Source organism: Meriones unguiculatus, chromosome 7 (genome assembly GCF_030254825.1).
Source record: "Meriones unguiculatus strain TT.TT164.6M chromosome 7, Bangor_MerUng_6.1, whole genome shotgun sequence".
Taxonomy (NCBI): Eukaryota; Metazoa; Chordata; class Mammalia; order Rodentia; family Muridae; genus Meriones; species Meriones unguiculatus.
This window is the reverse complement of record NC_083355.1, coordinates 12,267,673-12,294,718: the sequence shown is the minus strand read 5'-3', so window position 1 is coordinate 12,294,718 and position 27,046 is coordinate 12,267,673. Positions and strand designations below refer to the sequence as shown.

Genomic DNA, 27,046 nt, shown 5'->3' with positions numbered 1-27,046 from the left:
AGTTCTCACTGCGACTCAGTGCGGAGCAGGGACCTCACAGCCACAGACAGCTGCCTTTCGTAAGCCTGTGGCTTCCTTTGCACAGGCCTTTGGTTCTCAGCAAGGACTTATTTCACTCCCCCGGGAACATCCGGCAATGTCTGGAGGCCCCGATGGTGGCCGTAAACAGTGGGAGAGTGCTGAGAGACACTGGAGCATCCTATGATGCAATTAACAAAGTCCCACCACAGGAGATTATCTAGCCCCAGAGGTCAGTAATACTGGGGTTAGAAACCCTGGACTGGAGCCGTGAGGAAATAAAGCACTTAATCCTCTGATGACAGCCTGAAAGCTGCTATGATGGATTTTAGGCTCTGAGCAATTTAATATTTTCCATAGACAGCACGAAAGCCTTCCTCAGGGCCCCATACCCGGCATATACTCTTTACAGCAAAAATTAGAAATGTTACTTAATTGCTTTTTTTTAAAGATGTAAAGTGTGTCAGCGAACATTCAGTTGTCAGCTTCATCTCAACCTAACAAGCACATTGACGAGACACTGAAAACTCCCTAGTTCCAAAAGATGCAGTGGTGATGGCCTTCAATGCCAAATTGTATTTCATCTTTTAACTGTGCAATCCTGAAATAAATAACCATATGTTGCACACCCATACACACATAGCTTACATTGACACATACTTATATACATGTAAACATATACATACACAAGCATATAAATATACGAATACACATACACATAAACACAGACATATGCATACATGTACACACATCCACAGTCATACACACATACATACATACACATATAACAAACACACATATGCGTACATATACACATATACACGCATGCACATTTACATACATATACATAAAACATCCATACACATAACATATACCTCCTCCCAAACACTCCGGTTTTAGTAAATAACATTGATATTGATGGGTGTGAGTCTTCTCTTTCTGTTATCGTTTTTCCGAGCACAGAAAGCAGAAATGTGGTTTTAAAGACAATGCTTTGAGCAGACCAGGAAAACTCAGGGGGTTTAATAATACATACCCTGGAATTGCCAACAATCAAGAGTTTACTGTATAGTTGTTTTTCAATAAAAGATTGAACTGTGCCTCTTTGCCTGTTTCACGGGTGTGAGCATTGAAAGAGAATGGTATCTGAATGGAAGGGCGTGCAACAGGCAAGCATATGGTTCTGTGTGTGTGTGTATGTGTGTGTGTGTGTGTTTGCAGTGTGTAGGCAAATTTCCCTGTGATCCACCCAGATTAAATTTTTTCCAGTTGTTGGCCTATGAACTAGTGCTAATTTGCATGGTATTATTTTTCCATTTGATTTACAAATGGATAGTAATTGTGGATCTGGCCTCTTTCCTGCCTCAACATGAGCGGTCAACCATGTGTTGGAAAATTTATTGAGAAATTAATGCTTTTATTTTGTCTTCTGGAATTTTCTACACTTCTGTTATAAGAAAGTAATCAGGCCTTCATGCTTCCTTTCTAAAAGGGCAATTATGATTCAGAACCAACTGAAAGTTGAAACAGTAGACTGGCTTTCTTTTTTTTTTTTTTTCTCCTTCCTTGTTTTATTTTTTGAAAGTCTAGATTTGGTGAAGGAATATGCTATGCATATTGACAGTGAGTAGGAAGTGGGTAAAACCTGGGAGAAGCATGAAGCTTTTCTCATGTAAAGAGAGGAAAGCTGGCTGCATGGTCTGCCGAAGCTTGCCAGGCGGGTACCAAGGAAGACTCAGTTTAGGCACCAGGAATCCATCCTCTGCCAAAAGGCTTATGCTGGAACTCCACAAAGAGGCAACAGTACCACCCACATGCATGAGGTGATGGAGCAGGGATGTGTCCTCTCCAGATGTCACAGTTCTTGGACCCTAACATTGGCCATAAGGGGGTTTGCTTGGAGGGGCTCTGTGATGACTGGGCTGTAGTTTCCAGCCATCTTAATAGAAAGGGGGCTTATATTCCCATTTGATTTGACTTCTGAAAAATAGGTAGGTCAGCGTTTTTTCTTTCATGATTGAGTTGGTGGTGCACAATCTATCAGCTCATTTACCCGCCAGTTAGTCAGACTCCATTTGGTTCTGTTACAGGGACATTTTAGTCTCCAAACCTCAGTGACTTGCCACAGCCAAGACCAGTTTCTCAGTTATGCCACGTGACTTAACCAAGGTCAGTAGGGATTCTGCTCCCTAGAATGGCAGCATAAACTCCGTAGCCAGTTTGATGGACACAAAGGATCCTAACAGCAGGGACTTTAGGGTTCTCAAGGTAAGGAGAGGTACCATGGGGTTCTGCGCTGGCTTCCCAGCACTTTGTCAAGTAGTGATGCTGGAATCTGCAACCGGCATCCCATTAGCCAGAGCCGGTCACATGACCCACCTAATGGCAAGGGACCCGGCATACACCAGACAATCTGGTCTGAGCAGAAAGGCCACTGTTCTATGGTTTCTTTTGAGGTGACACTATTAATAATGCACATTTGGGTAGCATTCATCGAAGGTAGAGTTTTGGGTCATTTGGGTGTATTATCTTACTATAGTACCGCGAGCCCTCAAAGCTAAGAGGCTTACGATCCGCAAGTGGAAGGCGTGAGAGTTAAGTAGAAAGGGATCTGAAGCTGGGTTTTCACCAGAGCCTTTCCTGTTCTTCCCCAGAAGCTTGTGCGAAAGGGATGCCTTGTCAAGAATTTAATTTGACCGGGCATGCAAATCAGCACATCCACTATGGAAATCGGTACGACGGTCCCTCAGAAAACTAAAAATAGATCTACCACACAACCCAGCCGTACTACTCGGGTATACATCCAAGTTGGAACACGCACAGACACTTTCGCACTAACGTTTATGGGTCTTTTAGTTACAGGATACAAAGCTAGCCCAGATATGCATCAACAGATGATGGACAAAGAAAATGGGGTGCACATATACATACACACATAAAAGGAGTTAAAGAAAAATCAGCTTACGTCGTTTGCAGGAAAACTGATTGGAAATGGACAGCATTAAAACATGTTAAAACAAATAAGCCAGATCAGAAAGACGAACGTCATGTGTTTTCTTCCTATGTAGAATCTAGATTTAAAAAGTGACAGAAAAGTAGAAGGGTGCGGGCAGGAGGAAATGAGAAAAGGTGACAGGGAAAAGGGACAAATTGTATGCTTTCTCTCATCCGTGGAATGGAGGTTTATTTATTACATACGGTAATTTGAGCACAGGGGTCTTTCCTGAGACTCATACTCCAACCAAGTACCATGCATGGAGATAACCTAGAACCCCTGCACAGATGTAGCCCATGGCAGTTCAGTGTCCAAGTGGGTTCCATAGTAACGGGAACAGGGAACAGCTTCTGACATGAACTGATTGGCCTGCTCTTTGATCACCTCCCCCTGAAGGGGGAGCAGCCTTACCAGGCCACAGAGGAAGACAATGTAGCCACTCCTGATGAGACTTAACAGACTAGGATCAGAAGGAAGAAAAAGAAACCCTCCCCTACCAGTGGACTTGGGGAGGGGAGGAGGGAGGGAACTAGAGGTGGGATACAAAGTAAATAAAGTATAATTAAAATAAAAAAAAAGAAAGAAAAGAAGCCAATGAGTGACTACAGTGTGTCATGATAAACACATGAAACAAACATAATGAAACCCATTGCTTATGTATGTTAAAAAGCTAATAAAGAAACCAATTTGACTTTTTGATGTCACTTTTTTTTTTTTTTTTTTTTTTTGAAAACTGTGGTGTGGGGAAACACAGGCGTTTGTCATCCGCTGTTAGGAAAGCAGTGACTGGACTGACATTTTAGTGAGCTTTTACCAAAAGTCCCTGTTTGCTGACGCATACTCCTCCCTCAGTGATAAGGGCGCGTTGCTTCCTCTTCCCAGAGCTGGATCCTGGCTGTGTTGCAATGGGCCTCTACCCTGTCCGGTGCTGACCTTGTCCTGACCCTGTAGGATCCCAGGGCTCGGCTATTGTGTAACATCTATCCAGGGGTGGTGCAGCTTCTGAGAGTGGTAATGTGCGTATCATTTCCCTGGGCTGGAGACCACAGGGACTTCTGTCCCCATGAGGAAAATAAATCGTATTTTAGCGCAGCCAAGTGGGTCTGAATAAGGGCAGTAGGTAACCTAGACACAGACCTTGTTCCTGACACTGTTTAAATCACACTGCAGTTTTAACCCATTTGGTCCCCACAGAAGCTCCTTACGGTATTGGCATGGTTATTATTCTCCCCATTTTAAGGATTTGGGAGCCAGGAGCTGGTACCAATGGCTGTGGCACTGCCCACCAACTGGCCTTATGCCAAAGCCCAAGAAAGACACCGGAATTTGATCCAGAAGGTCCTGCCAGTAATGAATGATTCACTACCAAACATAGGAAGCTCAATGCAGGGTACCATGGCTTACACTTCCACGGAATTAATTCTGCCTTCCTAACATCTGAGCTTCGACGAGATGGTGCCCTGAGACCGCTGGGCAGTAAGCCTCCTGAACTTGTGTTCATCTTGTGTTTGTTTCTAGGACCTGGCTCAAAGGATGGGGTGAGGTGCGGAATTTCAGTTCTAGAGTTGAAAAGACCTCAAATCCAGTTTCTCTCTCATCTCTCTCTGTCTCTGTCTTCCTCCCTCTCTCTCTCTCTTTCTCTCTCTCTCTCTGTGTGTGTGTGTGTGTGTGTGTGTCTTTCTCCCTCTGTGTTGTCCTGAACACCTGCATATAAGTTTGCGGAAGCCAGGGGACAATCTACGGCTCCTCAGGCGCTGTTTACCTTGACTGCCTTTGAGGCAGGGTTCCCTGCAGACCCAAGGCTCTGGCTCCGTTCTACAAGCCCAGGAATCTGCCTATTCTGATCTTCCCAGTGCTGAGATAAGCACATTCCGCCCAGCCCCGCCTTTTCTCTTATGTGGTCTCTGGGGAGGGACTCAGGTTCTTGTGAGTTCCTTGTGCCGGAATCATCTCCCAGACCCCAAAGTCCAGTTCTTGTCTGACCTAGCCTGAACGAGCCTTTCCCTAGCCTGGGTATGCAGATGCTAATAGTACCTGCACACGGAGTTCTGAGGGCTAAACGATATGATATTTTAACTCTGTCTTGAACAAGAAGTGCTGGCCCGTGTCAGCTACCTCTGCGTGGCAAGGTCCTTAGAGGTATGGCTTGAGGGGAAAGGTCTCCCATAAGCTGAGATCAGCCTGTTTAATACAAGCTTTGTTACGAGCAAAGAGGAGGTTCCTAAAATATGCAGAGAGAGAGTCTGAAACAGGTGAACACACTGCAGATTGACACCACTCTATTTTTCTCTCCATCCCCAATTTCTTGCTATTTGACATCTCAGTGTTGGGGGAGAGATTGTTTTGTTTCATATTTTCTTTGTTTTGATATTTTCAGCTCTGGCTAATTGAAACAAGGGCCACCGCCAGCCTGCATGTGTGGAGGGAGACCACAGATATTGTTTCTTCACCCTCAGCCCAACCACCAAACACAAATGGAGAGGGCTGGATATTGATGGGAACCAAATAACGCACACGGAAGGTTGGCAGAAAGCCAACCAGTGGTCTTTCACTACTAGTGACTCAGTTTTGAAAGAACTGGGCACCAGCTCAGCCACCCACTACTGAATACATATTACATCCCCATTCACAGACCAGGAAACTCAGGCTCTGGGAAATAAGCCTCAGGTTTCACATGACTTATGAGGCAGCCATGATAGAACTCAGAGTTGCCTACTGAGCTCCTTGTTCATGCATTCATTCATTCATTCAGTCACTCATTCATTCATTCATTCATTCATCCACTCACATGATATTTTGTGAGCACCTACACTGTAAAAATAGTATTCTAGGTACTGAAACAAACATGCTTTCATCCTTCTATGAATGTCCTCTGGCTGGTGCATCTAAGTCATCACAAATTTGGTGGGCTAAAATAACATTCTCTCACAGCTTAAATCTAAGAGTCTGGCAGACAGGTTGTCAGTAAAACTCCTTTTGGGATTCTGGGTGAGGGTCCATTCTTTGTTTCTCCCATCAGAAGTGATGGTTTCTGGTGACTGTCATTGTCATCCTGGATGCCTCATTCCAGTCTCTGCCTGCTTCAACACCTCCTCTGTCTGTGTCTAATCTTACTCTTATAAAGACACTTGGCACTGGATTTGGGGAACATCTTGATAATCCACAATGAGCTTTCATTTCACCTTAACTAAATCAATCAAAAGTTATTCTTGGCTTAGTTACTTAAAAAAATTTCCCTCCACAGCAGGACGTTAGTTCCAGGACCTGGGGTTAAAAATGTGGACAGTTTATTTCATCCAAACAACCCTTAAAGAGCATAGGATCCAGTGAGGTTATTGCTGAACAAATCAATAAACAAAATCGTAGCAAGTTGTGTTAGAAAGTGAAACGGTGGTTGGGGAAAAGAAACACCGAAGATCCCCTTTGGTTGGCAGGGTGGTAGATTTTCCTTTTGCAAAGAAGATCTGGAGAACAGGAAGAGCCAGCTGGCTGTGTCCAGAAGAGTTCAGCTCTTCTGGAGCGCCTACTCATTAAATTATAACTTTGTCAGTAGCTAATACTTCCAATGAGAAGGGCACAGCATTCCTTACCAGGAGATCGGAGAAGACATACATTCATGTATGTAGATGAAATGGCTTTACTACCACAAAGTAGAAGTCATTTTAATAGACCATAAGATTCCATGGCTGCTAAAGAAAGGGGCCACGGCTCATATAAATATAATATATAAGTATATAAATCTGAACTTGTAGTTTGGGGATGGCTTCTCCTATCTTTTAATGGGTTTATAGCTAATAACGGAACAGAATGTTGCCCACTGGGGTTATCTGGGTGTTCCTTTCATAATGAGTTTACCCTGGAAAGGCCACTAATACATTAGGCATTCAGTGATTGCTGTATTGATGGCTTTCATTTGGTTATAATCGATTTAAATTTTTTCCAGCCCCTAAATTTGCAGCCACATCCATGGCATATTGATTGATTAATTACCCATTGGCTCATCACAGCAGACCTGGAAGTATGGCCTGAGGAGAATCTAGCTGGCCTGGGGACCTTTGCTTTCCTTTTGGACAGAGGTCAGCGGCTCTGAGTCCACTGATCTAGCCTGTTTAACTTTATTTACGACCCACACAAAGAACCTTTTGTTCCCACTTCCCACTTCAGCTGATTACCAATTCTGTTTCTTTGCAGCGAATGACAACCTTGAAGAGCTGCAGTCCAGGTGCTATTGGAGTTTTATCTTAATGCAACTGTCACTCAAGCATTGAACAGAAACTCTGCTGAAAAGGCAAGGCTCGCGGAGGATGGGCCAAGGGATTCCTGGAGCCCACTGCCCTGGAGCCTCCAAGACTTTACCTTCTTCCCATTGATGGGACAGAGGCTTGGGCAGCGGCACCCAGCTGTGAGTCTGAGTGAACATAGTTCCACAAGGCTGATGCTGAGGGCCATCTTGGGGGTAAGCTCCCCCATAGTTGTACGGTCCTTATGTAACACTGTGTCTTGTGGTGGTGGTGGTGGTGGGAGCGGGTGGGTTGGTGGGTGAGACAGGAGAGTCTTGAGGGTGACTTTCCTTTGCTGAGTCACCTCTAGGGATCACTGGGCTTCCCTGGGCCCCTGTCTTATAGACGTGGCTGGAGGTCTCTAAGCAGAACTCACTCTGGCAGGCTTTCTTGACAATGGTTGTGAGAAACTCCTTCCACCCAGCTCCACTGATCTTGTATCTCATTTCTGATCTGACCCGGTTTTTCAACTATCTTCTACTTTATATTGCAACATATCATGAGTATTTTATGGTGCATCTGAAAGCTCAGCTAATGGATAATCTTCGATTCTCTTTTATCTTAAAAGATTTCAAAAATCACTTAAAAAGGTAACTCAGATAGAGTTTGCATTTGTAATGAAACTTAGCTGTCCCCAGCTGAATGATGGTTTCCCAAGTGATACATTCCTGGCCTGCTCCCCTGAGCTTGTAAACAGGTCCTCATTTGGAAATAGACTCTTCGTGGATGCAACTAAGTTAAGGTTCTTGAGGTGAGATGGTCTTGGATTATGTAGACGGGCCATGAATTTAATGATGAGTGTCTTGGAGGGGAAGACACTCATCAGAAGGGGAGACAGGTACATACAGACAGGAGAGGAGAAGACATCCAGGGAAGCAGACACGTACACACAGACAGAAGAGGAGGCACGTACATATAGAGGCAGAGGAGGAGACACATCAAACACAGGAGAGGAGACAGGTACATGTGGGGACAGAAGAGGCAGAGGTGCGGCTGCCCATTGGAGGGTGGTGGCTAGAGGGCATGGTCAGCCCTCAGAGGTTAGAAGAGGAAAGACTGAAGTCTTCCTGAAGGCGCTGGAGGGAGGCGTCAGGCTGGCATACACGCTGCCTCCCTCCAGAGCTGCGCAGGAGCAAAGCACTGCTGTTTGAAGGCGCCACGGATGCAGACCGTTACGGCAGCGTCCATATCAAATGCCCAATTTCTTTTGTCTGGGAGTTGCAGGGTGATCCCAGCTTGCAAACTGGCTAAGAGTGGGACATTTCAGGCACTCGGCTGGTACTGGGTGGATCAGGAAGAGTTGTCTCTACAGCGCTCGAGGCGAGGGAGGCAGAAATATTTGTAGTAGAAATCCTCCTCAGGTATGTTTGACTTCTGGTAGTAAGCTGCACCAGGAGAGCCACTCCTCGCTTTTCACGACTGCATTAAATATCATTATATATGAAAGCAACAGTGTGATTCCAGCTGTAAACACAGAGCACACATTTTCCTCCATATTGCTTTGGTGCCATGGAGTTGCACTGAGGTTATTTATTTATTTATTTATTTATTTATTTTTAATTGTTTTAGTGGTGTAATGGTGATAAAGGACCTAGGCTCACCCAAGAAACAAATCTCTGGGCTGGCCAGTGAGGTAGTTTTTAGATTAGGTTAATTGAGGTGGGAAGACCCAACATATTGTGGGTGGACCGTATGCCATGGGCGTCGGTGTGTGTGTGTGTGTGTGTGTGTGTGTGTGTGTGTGTGTGTATGCTCCAACTGAATAAAAATGTCTTAACACCCAAAATGTTTTAGTCCTCAAGCATTTTGAGTTAGGCGTTCTCAACCCAAATCACTAACATCCAATGGAGAAATGTACAGGCAATGGTCTTTGGGAATTCTGTTATAAAACACAAGTGTTTAATAAGCCCCATAAGGAGAAACAAATCTTTGTTATTGTTTCTAAGTATTACATTTGCCATTAAGAGAGGAAATGGTATGATATGTGTAACCTATTCAACCACAGTGCCTGTTATTATATTCTATTTTTAATGTTTTTATGTGTATAAATGTATAATGTATAAATATATGTATTTATGTACACCAGGTGAGTGTCTGGAGTCCTTGGAGGATTCTCTGGAGTTACAGATGGTTGTGAGCCACCATGGAGGGGCTGGGAATTGAACGTTGGTCCTCTGGAAAAGCAGCAATGTTCTTAAACACTTTTGAGTCATTGCTCCAGCTCTTAGAATTAGGAGTATAGTAGGAGAATCACGAAGAACCAGTTTTGAGCTTCTGACCTCAAAGGAGGGGGTTCTAGAAGAAGTAAGACTTTCAGTTTATCCAGCAAACAAACAGATTAAAAAGAGAGTGAGTGGAGAGGAGATATTTTGCCCTATGAAAGAGCATGAGGCTTTCCCATCTGGGAGGCAGGGAGGCCGAGGAGGCTCAGAGAAGAGGAACAAGAAGCCTCTGGTTCTTGTTGGTCTGTGAGACTAGGAAAGGATGAATACAGGTAAGCTGCAGAAGGCAACAGCAGGGCAGGAAGGGGGATGTGGTGAGCAAGAAGAGGGACAGGTCAAAGGTTGCTTTGTGTGTTGGTAGCCCTCTCCTTTCTCTGAGGTTTGGCTTCTTGAGCCTCTACGTTTCTTTCCTAGTCCCTGCTGGAGCTACCTTGTATTGGATTTCTGACTCATGAAACCAACGTACCCTGATGAATGCAAGGAGTACTTTGCAAGTATAATGAACTGCTTCCTAGGAGGGCAAGCATATGCTCAGAATGCAAATTTGCATAATTTAAGGGAAATGTAGATCTGTACCTGAACTCGGTGTGATACAGTGACCCCAGTTAAAATTCCCTGCAATGAAACGTTGGTTAATATGGAAGGCTGGATTTGAGTATAGAATTGGGGTCACTCAGTCTGACTCTTTCTTTTCGGAGTGCTCAGGGGAACACCGGATGTAGAAATAAGCATCACTAGGGATACATAATCCTTATCAGGGTAATAAAGAGCCTGGGCTGAGCTGTGAGAACAGATACGCACTTTCGTTATAGGACCTGTCATTTTCAGGCTGTTAAAGAAAACTGGATCAGAAATATGCATATGCCCATCTCAACTGCTGAAACTGAGACCCTCTGGGACATGTGACTAGACCAGGAGACATGATCTGTCCCTTTGTGTAGATTTTATTTTGTTTAACATCATCAGAAATGTTTACCTATGACCCAAATGCTGGCAATTGAAGCAGGCTTGTTGTGTGAGAGCCACGCTTAACTTAGCGAATGGAAAACTCTTGCTTTCTTTTTTTCTGTGCATTGTGGGTTCAGTGATGGAGTGTGTGCTAGGCAAGAGGGTATCTAGCTTGGGTTTGGCCTCCAGCATGGTAAAATAAATCCAGGCCAGCATGCTTTTTATGGTCCAGTCTTTCAGTCACATGCTTCTATGTCATCATGTGTATGTGTATGTGCCTGTGTGTATGAGATAGAGACAGACAGACACAAACTCACAAACACACAGAGAACATGCATATGAAGGGAGAGGCCAGAAGTTGACATCAGGTGCTTTCCTCAATTGCTTTCCACATTATTGTTATTGTTATTATTATAGACAGGGTCTCTGAGCTCACCCATTTGTCCATATTGGCTGGCCAGCAATCCCAGGATTCCCCTGCCTCTGCCTCCCCAGTGTTAAAATTATAGCTGTGCACCACTGAGTCTCACTGTTTTCACACTTGTGCAGCAGCAGCAAGCACTTTACCCACTCTGCCACCTCCCCAGCCCCCTGGCCAGCCTTTCTGGAGCTTGATGACTTTACTACAGGCACTGGGCTTCTTGGGAACCGTAGTCCCTCACTGTGCTCTGTTTCCTGTGGCTCCACAGATTTATTATCGAGCCTATTACTAGTGAATCCAATAAAACAGGCCCTTTCTGGGACTTCAGTTGGTCTCTTGCTGCTCTAGCCAAATTCTCCTGGCTGCCCCCCCCCCCCCCGGGCTTGGCCCCTAAAGCCAGGCTCAATGGGTGGAAAGTCTTGGACACTGGCCTCTCCCCAAAGCCCTCAAACCCAGTTCTGTCCTGATTTCCCACTTCAGCCATAGGACGCTGTGCCAAGCTACAGGGCACAAACAGAGCTAAGTGTTTTTTCCATACTGTGGTTTTCATTAGGCACATACATGAGTGCCTGCCTATAATAACAGGTAGTAATTTGTGCCCAGTGACTTCTGCTCCACCAAAGCCACAGCTGTTGAGAACGGTATCCCCACTGGGCTTTAAGCCATCCACAGGCATACTTCAGCAGAATCCGCAGCTTCTCATCAGCTTCCAGCTTAATGAATAATCACGAGAAAAGTATAGGTGGGCACCTGCCAAGGGGCAGGGCAGGGACTGCTTTGGCAAAGTAAAAGTTCCTGTGTTTCCCATTTTTTTTTTTTTTTTTTATTCCATGCAAGGTTTCTTGGCTGCTCTTCCTAAGAAAGCATAAGATGCTAAAGAAATTCCTTCATCTTAGCAAATGACACCTTCTCAACTTTCCTTCTTGCCTCCCCTCTCAGGTCTGAACTTGGTTTCCTTCGGGGCTCCTGCCATAGGAAGTGAACCCAGTTCCAAACCTCACGTTGGCTCATCAGCGTGGCTTTGCTGTAGACTTTTTATAGGAGGAGTCAGCGAGTCATAGGCGGCCAGACTTCACAGTCGGGATCTATTTTATTCAGGGCCTTTTCTCCAGTAGATGATCAGCTACTGATGGCCCCAGTCCAGTCATCTGTTCATAATTACGCATTCCACGGATACTTACTTGGGATCTACCCCATGGCAAACCCTGAAACAGATGTATGGGGGAGCCAAGAGCAAGTGGTCCTTCATCTTCACTCCAAGCTCCATGAAATGATGGGGCAGATGAGCATGCAAAACCTTGCAGCATCTGTGGAGAGGATGTGTGCAGCCACAGAAGAACCAGCGTCAGATGTTGTCAGGGAAGGTCCAGGTGATGGCCTCTGGATATCAAAGGGTGCCGGGCAGGGGTGGGGCAGGGGAGCTGGTAGTTACAGACATGATTTTGGAGCCAACCTCACCTGAGTACAAAGCCTGGTATGGTTATCTATTTGCCTGACTCCGGGCAGCTTTGTAGACATTATTCTCTTTCCTTCACACAGTAGACCCAGTAGCAGCACCGTGTTCGCGACTTATTGCTGTGCTATGGATCATCACAAACCCAACAGCTTAGACATCCACCTACCCTCCCTACATTGTCTCCCAGTTCTGGAGGTCAGAGGCTCAGATCTCAGTGGATATGTGACCTGCTCGGGATCACACAGGGCTGAAGTTAAGGTCTTGATTGATCTGAATTCTTGTTTAGAGGCTTTGGAGAGTGTGGACTGGGGTACAAACTCTGTTTCAAAAGGTTCCTGTTGACAGCAGAATTCATTTCCTGGTGCTGTAGGACCTAAATCTGTATTTTCTTTGTTTTTTGTCGGCCGGTGCCAACTGAGAGTCTTAAAAGTCATTTACATCCCCTGACGAATGGTCCCCTTCCTCTTCAAGTCAGTAGTAGTAGTCAAACTCTCTCTCTCTCTCTCTCTTTTTTCCTTTGTCCATAAACTAATCTTGATTTAGGGATGTATGTGATCAGGTCAGCCCTACCAGATAGATGTTCCTGTTTTGGGACATATTCAAAATGTATTTATAAAAGGCACACAATAGAATTGGACTGAGTTACTAGAATAGGTGTGTATGCGCGCGCGTGTGTGTGTACCAAGGCTGGAAATCTAGAGAGGCCATCTTGGAATTCTATTGACCTCACTTACTTACTTCTACAGAACCCATGAGGACCAAGTGACTGTATGTGAAGTAACTGGCATAAAGCAAACATGCTTCAGGTAGGAGGATTTACACATGAAACTTTAGCCACCTGAGTTCCAAAGACTGATGAGAAAATGGTTGAGGTGAAAGAAGATGGTCAGGGACTGGAGCCAATGGTGTGGCTTCTGGCTCTGGACCAAGGGTCTTCATTTTGATCTGTTTGGAAACAGGATGTACCACCTTGGATGACCATCACCGATACTTCTCTTGATTTAGCTCTTTGTTGAGCCCAAGGCAGTGAGAACTGGTGTGCAACAAGGGAGCAGCCTGAACTGGCTTTCTGGACCAACTCACTCAGAAACCATCTGCCTGTGGCTTCTGATTCTGAGCAGAACAGAGCAGCCTGAGGTCTCAGAATCCACCAAGATAATAGCTTTTCCCAAACCAGCCCAGCTAAGCTCTAATTAAGACGGATGGAAATGAATCACCACTCCGGTTGCTTGCCACACATAGGCCGTGGCTGGGGAGCATTCCCAAATCCTGGGCGGCCATTTCTCTCTTAGCCTTGCATTGCTGGGAGAACACTCAGACAAAAGCTAAAGTCCTGTTGACTTTGGGAAGAAGGCAAATGGCCACTGTCTGTGACTGTATGCCTGGACTTTTGTCCACTCTGAAGGCTGAACTGTTCATGGGAGATGGATGTTGCGAACAGTCTGGAGTAATCTCGAGGTAAGCCAGAAAGATCTACAGAGGCACTTAGGAGGGAAAGGGGAAGAAAGAAGAGGTGCCTTTGCTCAGCAAACAGTGCCATAGGAGAAGGGAACTAATCTTTTGTGAATCCTACGCTAGACACTTCTTATTTCCAGTGGAATTCTCTTTCTTCTCTCCTGGCCCTTTTCCCCTATTTTCCTCTGTCTGCCTTGTTTTTGGATCTTCTCAGAACTTCCCCCAGAAAAACTTCAGCCAAATTACTCCCCTTGAACAACTGTCATTTTTGAAGAGCTGCCCAGTCTCTTTTCTGTGACTTCTGAAGAGAGACTCTGGGCCAGGGTTCCTTTCCGTGACAACAAGGAGGTACGGAGAAGGGAATGGCAGAAGCTTGGGACAGAGAGACGGCACACACATATACACACACATTTCTGAGAGATGCCGAATCTGTGATTGCCGGCCAGTGTCACGTTCCTGAAATCGGCAGAAGACACTTAGGAAGAAAAGCAGAGAGCAGAAAAGTCATGCTTGTATTACAGCTGCAAGAGCTCCTAAATGAGAGAGACAGAGAGAGAGAGAGAGAGAGAAAGAGAGAGAGAGAGAGAGAGAGAGAGAGAGAGAGAGAGAGAGAGAGAGAGAAGGCATGGCCCTATTTGACCTTGACCACCAAGACCAGAGGATTAAGGAAGAATTGACCAAAGATATGTGGGCAAAAGACCAGGACAAGCTTTCCAGTTTTGACATGTCTGTCCAAAGACAGATGTTGTCTGGCTGGGGCAGCTGTGGACCATAGAAGAAACTCCAAGATCAGCCACTGAGAATGCCAGGAGAGCCACAAATGTGAACCTTTACCTGGGATCCGGGTAAGCCTCACTACCACCATTGCTGATTAAGGACTGACAGTAAAAGCTGCACAGATCTGCCTTGTTAGTTTATGGCCTGAAATAGTGATGTTGACATCTCCCTGCTCCCCGTCCCCCTGCCTTTTTGATATTCCAGACAGGTGCCAGAGGTATCATCAAGGCTGACGGAGCCTGGCATTGGCTTTCTCGCCGTGATCAGCAGCTGACAACCCGACAGGAACACTTTCCCTGATTACATTTTAAACTTGGACTGTAGCACCCTCGGTTGGTTGCATTTCGAATGAGAGAGAGGCATGCGGTAAGGCAAGGAAAGACTGTCCTGTAAGGAGGTTTGCCCAATCTTCAGGATCAGAGGACACGGAGCCAGCTCACCCGACACACACAGCATCGCGTCCACATTTCAACCTAACCAAAGTACTGACAGCCAATAAACTGACATTGGATGAGAACTGAAACATTCAAGACAGTGCACAAACTCCAACTGGTACTGTGTGAAATCGAAAAGGAATGTTCAGGGGTGGGGAGCGGAAGGAGCCATTACACACCCCCTAATGGGAATGAGCTCCATCCACTTGTCAAAATGCATTTTCTGATCGAATATCACCATTTCTTAGTGTGGTAGAAAAGAAAAAAATGTTGCCTTCTAGGCAAGTGATGAAGAATGCTGATTTGTCTGTGTTATTACCTGCACTTTTCCTAATGTGGTAGACAGTTAGCTGATAAGTTTGTTTTCGGATCGCGGTTAATGTTAGGTAATTATTGGCAGGGAAGCTCCGCTTATCTATCACTAGCTTTTAAATGCTAGCAGGGTCATGGCTACAAACAAGGACTTGTCTGTGCAAGACACAAACAATTGGCTAGGTCATTCACTCTTTCTCCCCTTGTTGCCCATTCTAAATATCTGCTCAGGGGATCTGGGTGCTTCCTTGTGCCTGTACCAAAGCTCTCAGGGTCCATTAACACATCCACACATTCTCGTAGTCATCAGGATACATGCTTCAGTAAGGGACAGTGGGATTACAGTAGAACTTTTTATATGATTCAAATCCATACCGGCCAATGAGTCTTTTGCATCCCATAGACTCGGAGACAGGGTCTCAAGAGGCCCAGGCGGGTCTTAAACTCAACAAACGAGGATGACCTTGAATTTCTGCTCCTTCTCCTTCTACCTCCTGAGCGTCAGGATTATAGATGTGCATCTGGCTTATGGGATTCTGAGAACTGAACCCAGGGCTTCATGAATGCCAGGCAAGCCCTCTACCAACTGAGCTATAGCACCAGTGGGTTGTATTTTTAACACTGGTGTAACTCTAATACATTTTCTTGTTGATATCATCCTGCTGACGTTCACAGGACTCTTCAAGTGGAGGGAATGTGTTTTCTGCCTCAAAGGTCAAGCTTGGTTCAACATTGTTAAGTAAGGCTAACCCAGACCTTGCCTGGGAAATAGCTACTTTTAAGCGATCTTCTAAAGACAAATAGCAAGGTCCCCAGCCCCCCACTGATCCCCTGTTAAAGGACCAACATTTCTGGGCAGTAAATTGTGTGTGTGTGTGTGTGTGTGTGTGTGTGTGTGTGTGTATACCCTGTCAAAAGCAAGCAGCTTAAAATCTATTACTCAGATTGGTGAGGAAGATTTTTTTCTTTTCTCCCCAAATATTTCCATGGAATTTCTTCCAGGGCCCAAGTAACATAGGAAATTTTAAGGTGTCAGAAATAAGACTAGGAGAACATGCATTTACATTTACAATAGCAAGCAACTTTGCCCGTAGCCTGTAATTCTTAAATCTTCACTTGATGTGTGGATAATTTTTCTAAGGGCAAATTTCCTAGTTCACTGATCCATAATGCTCCCACATTATTGATGAAATTAAGGTAATATCAAAAGTGACAGCACTCGAGAAGCAATCTTAAAACTGCCTTTTTATTGCATGCAATTAGCAATAGAATTGAGAACCGCTTTCTAATATAAAATCATTAGCCATAGAGGTCGCAAATGAAGTTTGCTGTAGTGATCTCAGCCAGTAAGTTTCAACATCTTCCTCCTTATTTGCTGAGGGTTCCCCCTCCCCAATCAAGTTTTAGTCCCTTGGAATAATGAGAAAACTGTTAAATTGGGCTAGCAATGAGTTTCACCTGAGATTTATGGCCTTCTCATCTTCTGGAGGGACTTTAAAACCTGACATCTCATTTTGAAATCTCGTGTGTTAACAGATGGGTGTGGCATGAAAGAGGAACTCTGGATTCAAGTGACAGACAAGCTCTGTACTTGGAAAGAGTCTTTAACTCATATGAAGATTTTTTTGCCATTAACTAGGGACCTCTGTGGCAATCACTACTTTGCCATCACCAACACATTCCTGCAAAAACACTCAAACTTATTCTAAATGTTTTAATGTTAGCTCTAAATTTTGCTTTCACTTTACAAAATTCCTAGGTCTCCCCTCCCTCCCTTCTCTTTCTCCTCTCAATCTCTCCAGAAGCCTCGGTCCAAATCATCACAATAATAAAAGATAATAAACTGCCTTCAATTCAGAACACTGGCCAAAAAACTGACAAGCCAGTTTTAATGAGAAACAGAGACTGGCCATGTCAGAGAGCCGAGGGGTTGACTCCTGCTCCAGCTGACCTCTTTGGTCTCCAACCCTGAGCAGAGGGAGAGGGACAGGGGGAAAAAAGCCTGGCATACTTTGTGCAGAGCGCTCAGGTCTGACCAAAGAGCAGAGGTGAGTGCTGCCTTCCAGCCAGCTCTGCTCTCTGTTTGGAAAGCTCATTCTGAAAAGCAAAAGCCCAACAGCAGCTGTCCACATCAGGACAAAGGGAAAAAGGCCTGAGAAAGCACTGAGACCAGGAGACTGACTGGACAGGGAACCCGGGAACTCAAGGGGAGTGGCTGGGAACATTTCTTTGCTGTTGCTCAGAAATTGTTTCTCAGACTGAGATCTGACTCCAGGGTTGACCTCTGAGGTCTACAACAGCTGGTGGGGTCCGAATGGGGGAACGAAGCCTGGTGCCAGGCTGTGAGGGCAGGGCGGAACTCTCACAGCCCAGAGTGGGAGGGGATGTGACTAGCCAGAGCCTGGAGGGCCAGGGTAGGGAGCCAGGCACCCGGGGTCCCCGGCAGGGTTCTCACCTGTTCCAGCGGGCCACCTTCCTCCGATAATAACGTAGCGCCTCCTGGCTGGCCAGGAGCCAGTCATCGGGTCCGAGGAGAGGCGGGTCCTCCAGGGCTTGGTAGAGCGAGTGGGCGAAGAGGGCCTGCAGCTTGGAGCGCGGGGCAGGGCGGCCGCGGCTGGGATGCTCAGCTCCGGGTCGGGGTCGGGAAAAGTTGTGCGCCGTGGCGCCAGGGTCCCGGGAGTCTGAGGACGAGAGCAGGGACGCGGAGGGGGTGCGGCCTGAGCACGGGCAGCCGGCGGGTCGCTCCCGGGGCCGGAGCTGGCGCTGCACTTGCGGCCAGAGGTGGAAGTAGAGGTCAGCGGAGAAGAGCGCGCCCAGGAGCAGCAGGGCCAGCAGGCGGTCCCTGCGCAGCCCGGGCATGGCCCAAGCGGAGACCCGGGAAACACTTGGGGTGCAGACGGAAGAAGCTCGTGGAGTCCCGATGGAGCTGGAATGCTCCCTGGGGAATTAGTTCCTCCTGGAAGGGTGTCGCCCCTGAACTTGGGGACCGCGTGCAGGCAGCTCACAGCGTTGACAGCGTCTTTTCTCGCCCAGCAGAGACGCGGGGTTGGGGTTCCCTGGATACCGGCTTCTTGAACCCCTTTGCCTTTTGATTCCCCCGCCTGGGGCTCGCGCAGGTGGAGGTCCCTAGTGGACCCGCCTGGTGGCCGGTGGCCCGGTAGGGGCAATCGCTGGAAAAAGCGCCAAGGAGCTCTCTCCCCCTAGGAGGAGGCTGGAGACTGCGTAGCCCGGGGCGTCTCTCCCGAGGATGCTGTCGCTCCGCAGCGGCTGAGACTGCTCCAGCGGCTCCTCCTGCAGGCGATAGGGACTCCGGTGTCCCGGGGCTGGCAGGAGAGGAGGGAATGGAGAGTTGACAAAGCAGGGGCGCCTCGGGGTGAGCTTGTCTCTGCGCCTGGACTCCTAGAGGCAGAGGTAACGCCGAGCCTCCCCCTACTGCCTGGCTTGGCCTGGCGCCGGCACCTCCGCCCACTCTTAGCTGGCACCTGCCTCTGGCGCAGCTTGCCAGCCAAACTCCCAATCCCTCTGCCGCCGGCTCTGCCCTTCCACCTTGTCATCAACCCTCTTCTCCTCCCCGTCCCCTCCTCTTTGCTCCAGGCCTCCTACTTTCCCTGCCCAGAGCTCTTCTTCATATACATTCTGGTGAGCCCAAGTGAGGTGGACTGGAGCCTTTTATTTCCATTTTTACTTTTTAGGGGAAAAATAAAAATAAAAAAGACAATGCAAACCCTTAAAAGCTTTTCTCCTGTAAGCTTTGCCAGATGTATGGATAGGAGGAGGGGTTGGCTCTCATCTCTCAGCGTGCCCCCTGTAGGGCATACATCGGACTCATAGCAACCACGTGCTCAGCACATAGTAGGCACGTTCTCTGAAGACACCCACTTGGTACACGAAAAGCTTGCCCTTTAACGCACCCCCCGCCCCCCGCCCCAGTGCAACTAGAACCTGAGTGATTTCCTGTTTGGATGGAGTTTGACTCGGAATCTGCCAGTACTTTGAAAAGAGGAAATGGGAGGGATGGAGAGAGGGAGGGGCGCCAAATGACCCCACTCCGAACTCATGAATGTAGCTTGGTGTGAACGCAGTCCACCCAAATAGATCACTGGAGGACCCGCTTGCTTAGGCTTTCTCCCTCTCTCCTGTGAGGTCATTTACACTTCCCCACCCGTGCTGTTCCTTCTTTCTGAGGAGCAGGAAGGCAGCCCTAAAATCCTGGCTCTCTGTTTTATAATCTGGGAATACAGTAAAATGTGAGCCTGCCTGGAGAGGTGGCCCCACCCTGGAGAATGTTCAGGAAAAGGCGTCACTTTTTGCCAGCTGTTGCCTGCCTGGGCAGCAAAGCGCCCATGTATGCTAATTTAACTGGTTAAGGATCTCCAGGCTCTTGCTTGGAGTCTCTCTTCTGAGACACCATAGCTTGTGTTTTTCTTTAGATGAAAGCATGTATCTGTGTGCACTCGTGTGTGTAAAAATGTTTGCATGTGTGTGTGCGTGGGGAGGCCTCCGGTCAACCTTGAGGGTCATGCTTCAGGAGCCACGCACACGGATGTTTTTAAGGCAGGCTCTTCCACCAGGACCAGATGTTTTTAAGGCAGGCTCTTCCACCAGGACCAGGCGTTGGTGGATTAGAACTGGGAGGGCTGGTCGCTGAACCCCAGAGAGCATCCGGGCTCTGCCTCCCCACTGCTGGGATTATAAGTCGATGCCACCACACTAGCTTGGGTTTTCACGTGGGTGCTGGAGACAGGACGCAGGTCCTTTTGTTTGCATGGTGAGAAGTTTACTAACTGAGTTATTTCTTTACAGCATCCTGTCAAGGAAAATGTACTTTACACCATCATCCTGAGCCTGAAAATGAGTGAAAGTGTACAGGCTGCTGAGAATATTCCTAACCCATGCCAGATAACTATGAGGCATGTGCCAGCTCTCATGGTGGCTTCCTGTTTCTTGTAATGTGCTAGGCTAGGCTGGAGACTCTTTATGGTTTGAGAAACAAACCAGAAAAAAATTGGAGATACAAAAGAGGGCTAAGATTCCTTAAGGCTGAGTCCAACTCAGAAACCTCAAGACCCATCATCCCCAGACAATTCACATGGGCTGGGATGTGGCCATAAACCTCTAAGAGGCTTGTGGACTTTCACATTTTTTTTTTTTTTTAATCTAGAAGTAAATTTTAAGAGGTGGTCAGTTTCTGAGAAACTTTGCAAATGTTTGGTTTGCTTTGTCTAGTTAAGAACCATGGCCAGTAGGTTAAAAAGCCAGGTAAGGAAGGATGGTGTTGTGTCTATGAGAGTAAGCTGGTTGCATGTTCTAGACTGGCAAAGACACCATAAGCCTTATGACCTTGGTTCTCCCCAGCCAAATGGGGGCATGCTTTCTCAGCAGACATTTTCGTCTGGCCCCAGTATAGGAAATGCTATTTCTAACTCGCCTGAGGATTGTCTAAACACACGTGCCCTTTAAAGGTCAAGGGTAAGTGCGTGCAAGTCAGAAAAGAAGTGAGTGTGAAACTAGGGCAACAGAGTGGGCACCTTGTCGCCCTGCTATTGACGAGGTATCCTTCAAATCCTTCTTTTTCAGACATGAGCACTCTTCCTCTGCTTCTCTATGCCTGTGCTCCCAGGCTGCCTTGACCAAGCTGTTCTAAACGGTTTTCCAAGACTTGCCATTCTCTGCAGCTTCCCACTGGAAAGCCGTCTCCCCCTTTCCACCTCTGCTGCTCTTGGATGCGTCTAGAACTTCCTCAGTTTGTAGACCTGCAAATAGGCTCTGGGCTTGCTCCTTGGCTCTCAGAATGGCTCCGTTTCAGGGCTTACCCATGCTTACTAGAATGGGATTCTAGCATGCAGACACAACAGAGCATTCCACAACATAGCTTTTTCTTTTGTAATTAATTAATCAACTAATTAAAATTCCCAATCAATTAGTTAATTTTAATTAATTAATTAGCTTTACATCTTGATTGGTGCGTCTCCTCCCTCCTTTTCTCCCAGCCCCTCCCCTTTTCCTCCCCTCCCCCTACATCCCTTCCCTTTCTCCTCAGAGAAGGGGAAACTTTCCATGGATATCAACCCTCCTTGGCGTATCAAGTTGTACCAGGACTGGGCACATCTTCCTCTATTGAGGCTAGACAAGGCAGCCCAGTTAGGAGAAAAGGGATCCAAAGGCAGGCAACAGAGTCAGAAACAGCCCCTCCTCCTCCTGTTAGAGATCCCGTATGAGGACCAAGATGTACATCTGTTACACATTTGTAGGGGACCTATGTCTGTCCCATGTATGTGCTCTGGCTGGTGGTTCAGTCTCTGTGAACCCCTATGGGCCAGGTTAGTTGATTCCTTAGGTCTTGTGGTGTCTTTGGCCTCTCTGGCTCTTTCAATCCTTTCTCCCTGTCTTCCACAATAGCTCTGCCTAATGTTTGGCTGTAGGTCTCTGCATCAGCTGCTGGGTGAAGCCTCTCAGAGGACAATTTGTTAGTGTCTTGTCTGCAAGTATAGCAGAGTATTATTAATAGTGTCAGGGGTGGGCTCTCTCTCATGGGATGGGACTCAGGTTGAACCAGTCATTGGTTGGCTATCCCCTTACTTTCTGCTTCCTCTTATTTCCTGCTCCTCTTTTTTTTTTTTTTTTTCCTGCTCCTCTTATAGGAAGAAAAAAAAATGTGGGTTGAAGGTTTTGTGGCTGGGTTGCTATCCCCTCACCTCCATTGGAAGTCTTGCCTGGTTACAGGATTTGACCACTTCATGTTCCATATCCCCTGTTGCTAGGAGTCTTAGCTAGGGTCACTCTCATAGGTTCCTGTGAGTTTCTGTGGTCCTAGATTTCTAACTTGCCCCAGAGATGCCCCCAAACGGATTGCAGTTCTCTCTTCCACCATCCTCCCCACACTTGATCCTCTCCCCAACCTCTCTTCCACCTAGTTTCCTTCCTCTACCCACCCCAGATGTCTATTTCATTTCCCTTTCTCAATGAGCTACAAGCATCCTCTCTTTGCATCCTACTCTTTACTTAGCTTCTTCGGGTCTGTGGATTGTAGCACGGTTATCCTGTACTTTATGGCTAATCTCCACTTTTGAGTGAGTACATTCTATGTTTATCTTTCTGGGTCTAGGTTACCTCGCTTGGGATGATCTTTCCTAGTTCCACCCATTTGCCTGCAAATTTCATGATGTCATTGTTTTTAACAGCTGAGTAGCATTCCATTATGTAGATGTACCACGTTTTCTGTATCCATTCTTCGGTTGAGGGACATCTAGGTTGTTTCCAGTTTCTGGCTATGACAAATAAAGCTGCTATGAATAGAGTTGAGCAAGTGTCCTTGTGGTATGGTACAGCGTTGGGTATATGCCCAGGAGTGGTATAGCTGGGTCTTGAAGTAGAACTATTTTAAGTTTTCTGAGAAACCACCAGATTGATGTCCAAAGTGGTTGTATAAGTTTGCACTCCCACCAGTAATGAAGGAGGGTTCCCCTTTCTCCACATCCTCCCCAGCATGTGCTGTCACTTGAGTGTTTGAGCTCAGCCAATCTGATGGAGTGTAAGATAGAATCTTAGTCATTTTGATTTGCATTTCCATGGTGACTAACGACGTCAAACATTTCTTTAAGTGCTTCTTGGCCATTAGAGATTCCTCTGTTGAAAACTCCCTTTTAGCTCTGTACCCCATTTTTTATTTGGGTTGTTTAGTTTGCTGGTGTCTAATTTCTTGAGTTTTTAAATATGTTTTAGATATAGGCCTTCTCTCTGCCAGATATAGGGCTGGCAAAGATATTTTCCCATTTTGTAGGGTGGCGTTTTTTTTGTTTTTTTTTTTTTTTTGTTTTTTTGTCCTTTTGATGCATTGGGATTAGACCGTTCACTGTGACACACATCCTCGTGTTCTGGCTCCTCACTTCCTTTCCAGCCTCACCTCCTAAACATCTCCCCTCCCCAGTCTTCACTCCATAATGGTTTCTGCAATTCTTCAAGTTCTTCAGGTTCCTAGAGACACTCTTCCATCAAATGCTCTTTCTTGCTCCTTTATCCACTTAGAGGGCATCTGTTTATCCGTTTTCTACTGAAGCTTTGCCCATGCGTTCCTTTTCCCCCAATGCATGTCCTTGTGCCCACTTAATTCAGTGCTGTTAGCTTTCATGTGCCACCCATCCCGCAGCTCCCCATACAGTTCTTTGCTTTTATACTGTCCACGTTGTATTTCATTGTGTGCTCAGAGTGGAGATGAACCCCCCTGCCCTGCCCCTTCTCTCAAACTTGTATGCTGAAACCTTAACTTCCACCATCTCAGTGGTGTGACCATATTTGGAAATTAGGTCATTGCAGGTGTAATGAAGTCAACCTGGAGTAGAGTGGGCCCTTAAGGGGGAAGTTTGGATGCAGAGATGTGCACATGTGGACAGCACTTGATGAAGATGAAGGTGGAAACTGGGGCAATGCAACTACCAGACAAGGCGTGATGAAAACTGCCAGCAAACCTCATGAACGAGGCAAGAGGTGCAGAGCAGAAATCTCAGAGGGGGCACCTCTGCCTGCCTCTCGAGCTTAGCTTTCTCGCCCCTGGAGCTGTGAGCTGAAACATCTCTGTTGCTTGAGCTACCTGCCTGTGGTACCTGCAAGTGTGATAGCCGCTCTTGCAGGCTAAGACCGAGTGCACGCCCCACCCGCCTGTGGGTGTGTGCCTCTGAGCGCAGAGAAAGCAACGTCTTATTAACAGACACAGGTCTCTAAGCAAACGGCCTCCCGCCTGAGGGCGTGCCTGCTGTGTGAGGTACAGGCGTGCTTGCTGTGTGAGGTACTGGAAATCTCTGCCATTACAGCATTTCACACAGGGCCTAGAACACCGCAGGGGCTTAGACGATGGGTGATGATAAAATGACTTTGTTTGACCCTGTAGGAGACATAGAGGAAATATCTGACACAGTTACTTCCTGCCTTCAAGCATCTTTTCTGATCATTAGAGAGACAGATCTAGCTGTACCTGCAAGCCTATTAAGGAAAAAAGAAGGAGGAGGAGAACGGGGTGACACCTGAAGCAGGTTAGGGGGTCTGTGGCAATGTGTACCTCGCCAGGAGCAAATAAATGCAAAGGGCACCCGTGTCCCCTTTCAGCCTTGTGAAATAGCAAGCTCTCTCCTTCCAGGAATTAAATCATGAAGGCAGCAGGGGCAGCCCCGAAACACAGGCGCTCTTTGTCTGTGAAGTTTGCACTCTATCTTCGCCACACACAGGGTTGGCATATTGCCTGAAACATGACTTATTATTTATATGTGTGGTTGGATTTCCATGCTAAGTCACGACTTCATGAGGACATGTGTGTGCCCTCACCCCGTTCTGGCCTTCACAGGATATCATAGACAGTAAGGCCTATGGATGAAAACTAATACATTTTTTGTAGAATAAATGCTTGCTTTCTCTGTGTGTGCGTGTGCGTGTGTGTGTGTGTGTGTGTGTGTGTGTGTGACTGTCTATGTGTACTAACATGTGGAGGTGGGTAGGGAGCGACTTGGACTTTAATTCAAAGTAAAACATGGGGGACTGGAGAGATGGCTGAGCAGTTAGGAGTGGTGGCTGTTCTTGTGGAAGATCTGGGGTTTGGTTTCCAGTACCTGTATGGAGTGGCCTATAACTGCCTATAACTCTAGTTCCGGGAGATCCGACGCCCTCTCCTGGTGTCTGTGGGCATTCGTGCTGTGCAAATACACACGCAGGTAAACCCCTTAGCATAGAATAAATAGTTCTTAGAAATAACGTGTAACTACAGAACCCAGGCCCAGAGCTAAAACAGTTATATTGAAGTAGAGACCTTGTATTTTCTTATTGCAGGTATCTGAGGGGTAGTAGAGGAGAGCCTTTAGGGAAGTGAGCACCTTGTCCCTGGGGCTTTAGGTACAGGTGAGGACAGTGCTGTGGTGCCTACCAGCCCTCTCAGCCGTCAGTGAGAAGAGGTGGCCGTTTGAGATGATTTTGAGTGACAAATCCAGAATGGAGTGAGACTGAGCTGGTGTTTACCGGGTCCCGACACTCTAGAATTCCCTCCTCCATCATTTCGTGTGGTGTCAAGAGTGAACCTAGGTCCTCACACACCCTAAGCCAGCAGGCTAACATTGACTTCTATCCCTAGCTCCGTGTTCACTTTTTGTTATCAGACAAGTGCCCTCTAAGTTGCCCAGGCTGGACCAGAACTCGCTTTGTGGTCCAACAGCCCTTGTTGTGCTCTTACCTCAGTCTGTGTAGTAACTGGGACTGTAAACTTGCACCACCTGACTTGCCTTTTTATTTTGAGTTGGAAACTCCTGAATTTTCTACACGTAACTGAAACATAGTGCCTCAATATAGACTGAAGAATTCAGTGCCAACTATGTGTCAGAATTACTCGGTATGCTTATAAAAATGAGGATTCCAGGCTGTGCCCTGGATTGAATGGGTTAGAGTATTTGGAAGTGGGTTGGGGCTGGGGCTGAGGAGATGGCTCAGTGGAAAAGCGCTTGAGGCTCAAGCTTAAGGAGCTGCATTCAGATCTCAGAACCCACAAAAATTGCACAGAGGAGGTGCGGGAGATGAGAAGTGGAGACTGGGGGGTTTCCAGAAGCTCACATCCCAGCTAAACTGGGGTATGCATCAGCAGCCAGGAGGGACCCTGAATCAAGGGGCAAGGTGAGGACCAATACCTGAGGTTGCTTCCTGAGCTGCGCATGCACACCACAGGACATGCATGCCTGCACTCACACAAACATGCAGGCAGGCAGGCAGGTACACACACACACACACACACACACACACACACATACACACACACACACACACACACACACCACAGAGACACACACACATACACACACACACACCACAGACACACATACACACACAGACACACACACATACACACACAGACACACACACATACACACATCACAGAGACATACACAGGGGGGCACACGCACACACAAGAATGTTTGGAAGAGGGAGGAGCTAGGAATGGAAATGCTTGTTTTCACTAAGCCTGTTTTGATTTTTAAAGACCTATGTCATGTGTATGGGTGTTTGTCAGCATGTCTATTTGTGCGCCACGTGCTCCCGGAGTCCAGAAGAAGGCATCGGATCCCCTGGGACTGGGGTTATAGAAGACGGTGCGAGCCACCATGTGGGTACTGAGAATCAAATCTGCATCCTCCAGAAGACCAGCCGGTGCTCTTTAATGACCGGGCCATCTCTCCAGCCTGCAAGCCCAGCCTATTTTTAGCAGCCCGTAAGAGTCAGGCACAGGATGAAGTCTGGGGATCACTGGCTGGGAGAGGCGTAGATGTGATCCCAGACGTCCAGCTAGGCGGCACGGTCTGGTGCTGCTCATTGCCACTATAATTAGGAAGTCCTAAGGGGGCTGAAGAAAGTGTGTTGGCTCAGCACAAGCCATTACTACTGCTTGGGGACACAAATGACAAAACAGCTATAGCTGTTACAAATGGTTGGTGTGTAGTGTGGTTTTTGCTATAAAAAGTCATGGCTCTAATTAATACAATTTCTTTAGGGGACTGCTTTACCTTCATTTTCTATATTTAAAAATATGGAGAGCAGTGAAGCTCATGATCTCTAATGCCCCGTTAGCTGTTAAAAAAAAAAAGATAATTTTATATTTTTCCTAGTAATCAAGTAAGAGTCAGTTTTGCATAAATTTATTCCCAGTGCAAACGAAATAATTGAAATAACAAGTCAGCACATTACAAAGAGGGGACGACTAGAG

At 46.8% G+C, this 27,046-nt stretch overlaps 1 protein-coding gene and 1 long non-coding RNA gene across 3 annotated transcripts in view; one reads left to right on the top strand and one right to left on the bottom strand.

Annotated features, from left to right (window-relative positions):
• Fam20a (FAM20A golgi associated secretory pathway pseudokinase) overlaps positions 1 to 18,823 on the bottom strand; it is a 47,150-nt gene extending 28,327 nt beyond the window's left edge. The window contains exon 1 of one of the 2 annotated variants that reach the window (XM_021655731.2): positions 17,774 to 18,823. In XM_021655731.2, the coding sequence (XP_021511406.1) occupies positions 17,774 to 18,177 (404 nt within the window). In that variant the 5' untranslated portion in view covers positions 18,178 to 18,823. The remainder of the gene's footprint in view (positions 1 to 17,773) is intronic. The other variant, XM_060386493.1, reaches the window with a different exon arrangement.
• Positions 7,209 to 15,302, top strand: LOC132655102 (uncharacterized). Its single transcript, XR_009592737.1, has 4 exons — positions 7,209 to 7,469; positions 13,087 to 13,798; positions 14,534 to 14,640; positions 14,777 to 15,302. It is a non-coding gene; the product is annotated as an uncharacterized LOC132655102 (long non-coding RNA).
• Positions 18,824 to 27,046: the final 8,223 nt, after the last annotated feature.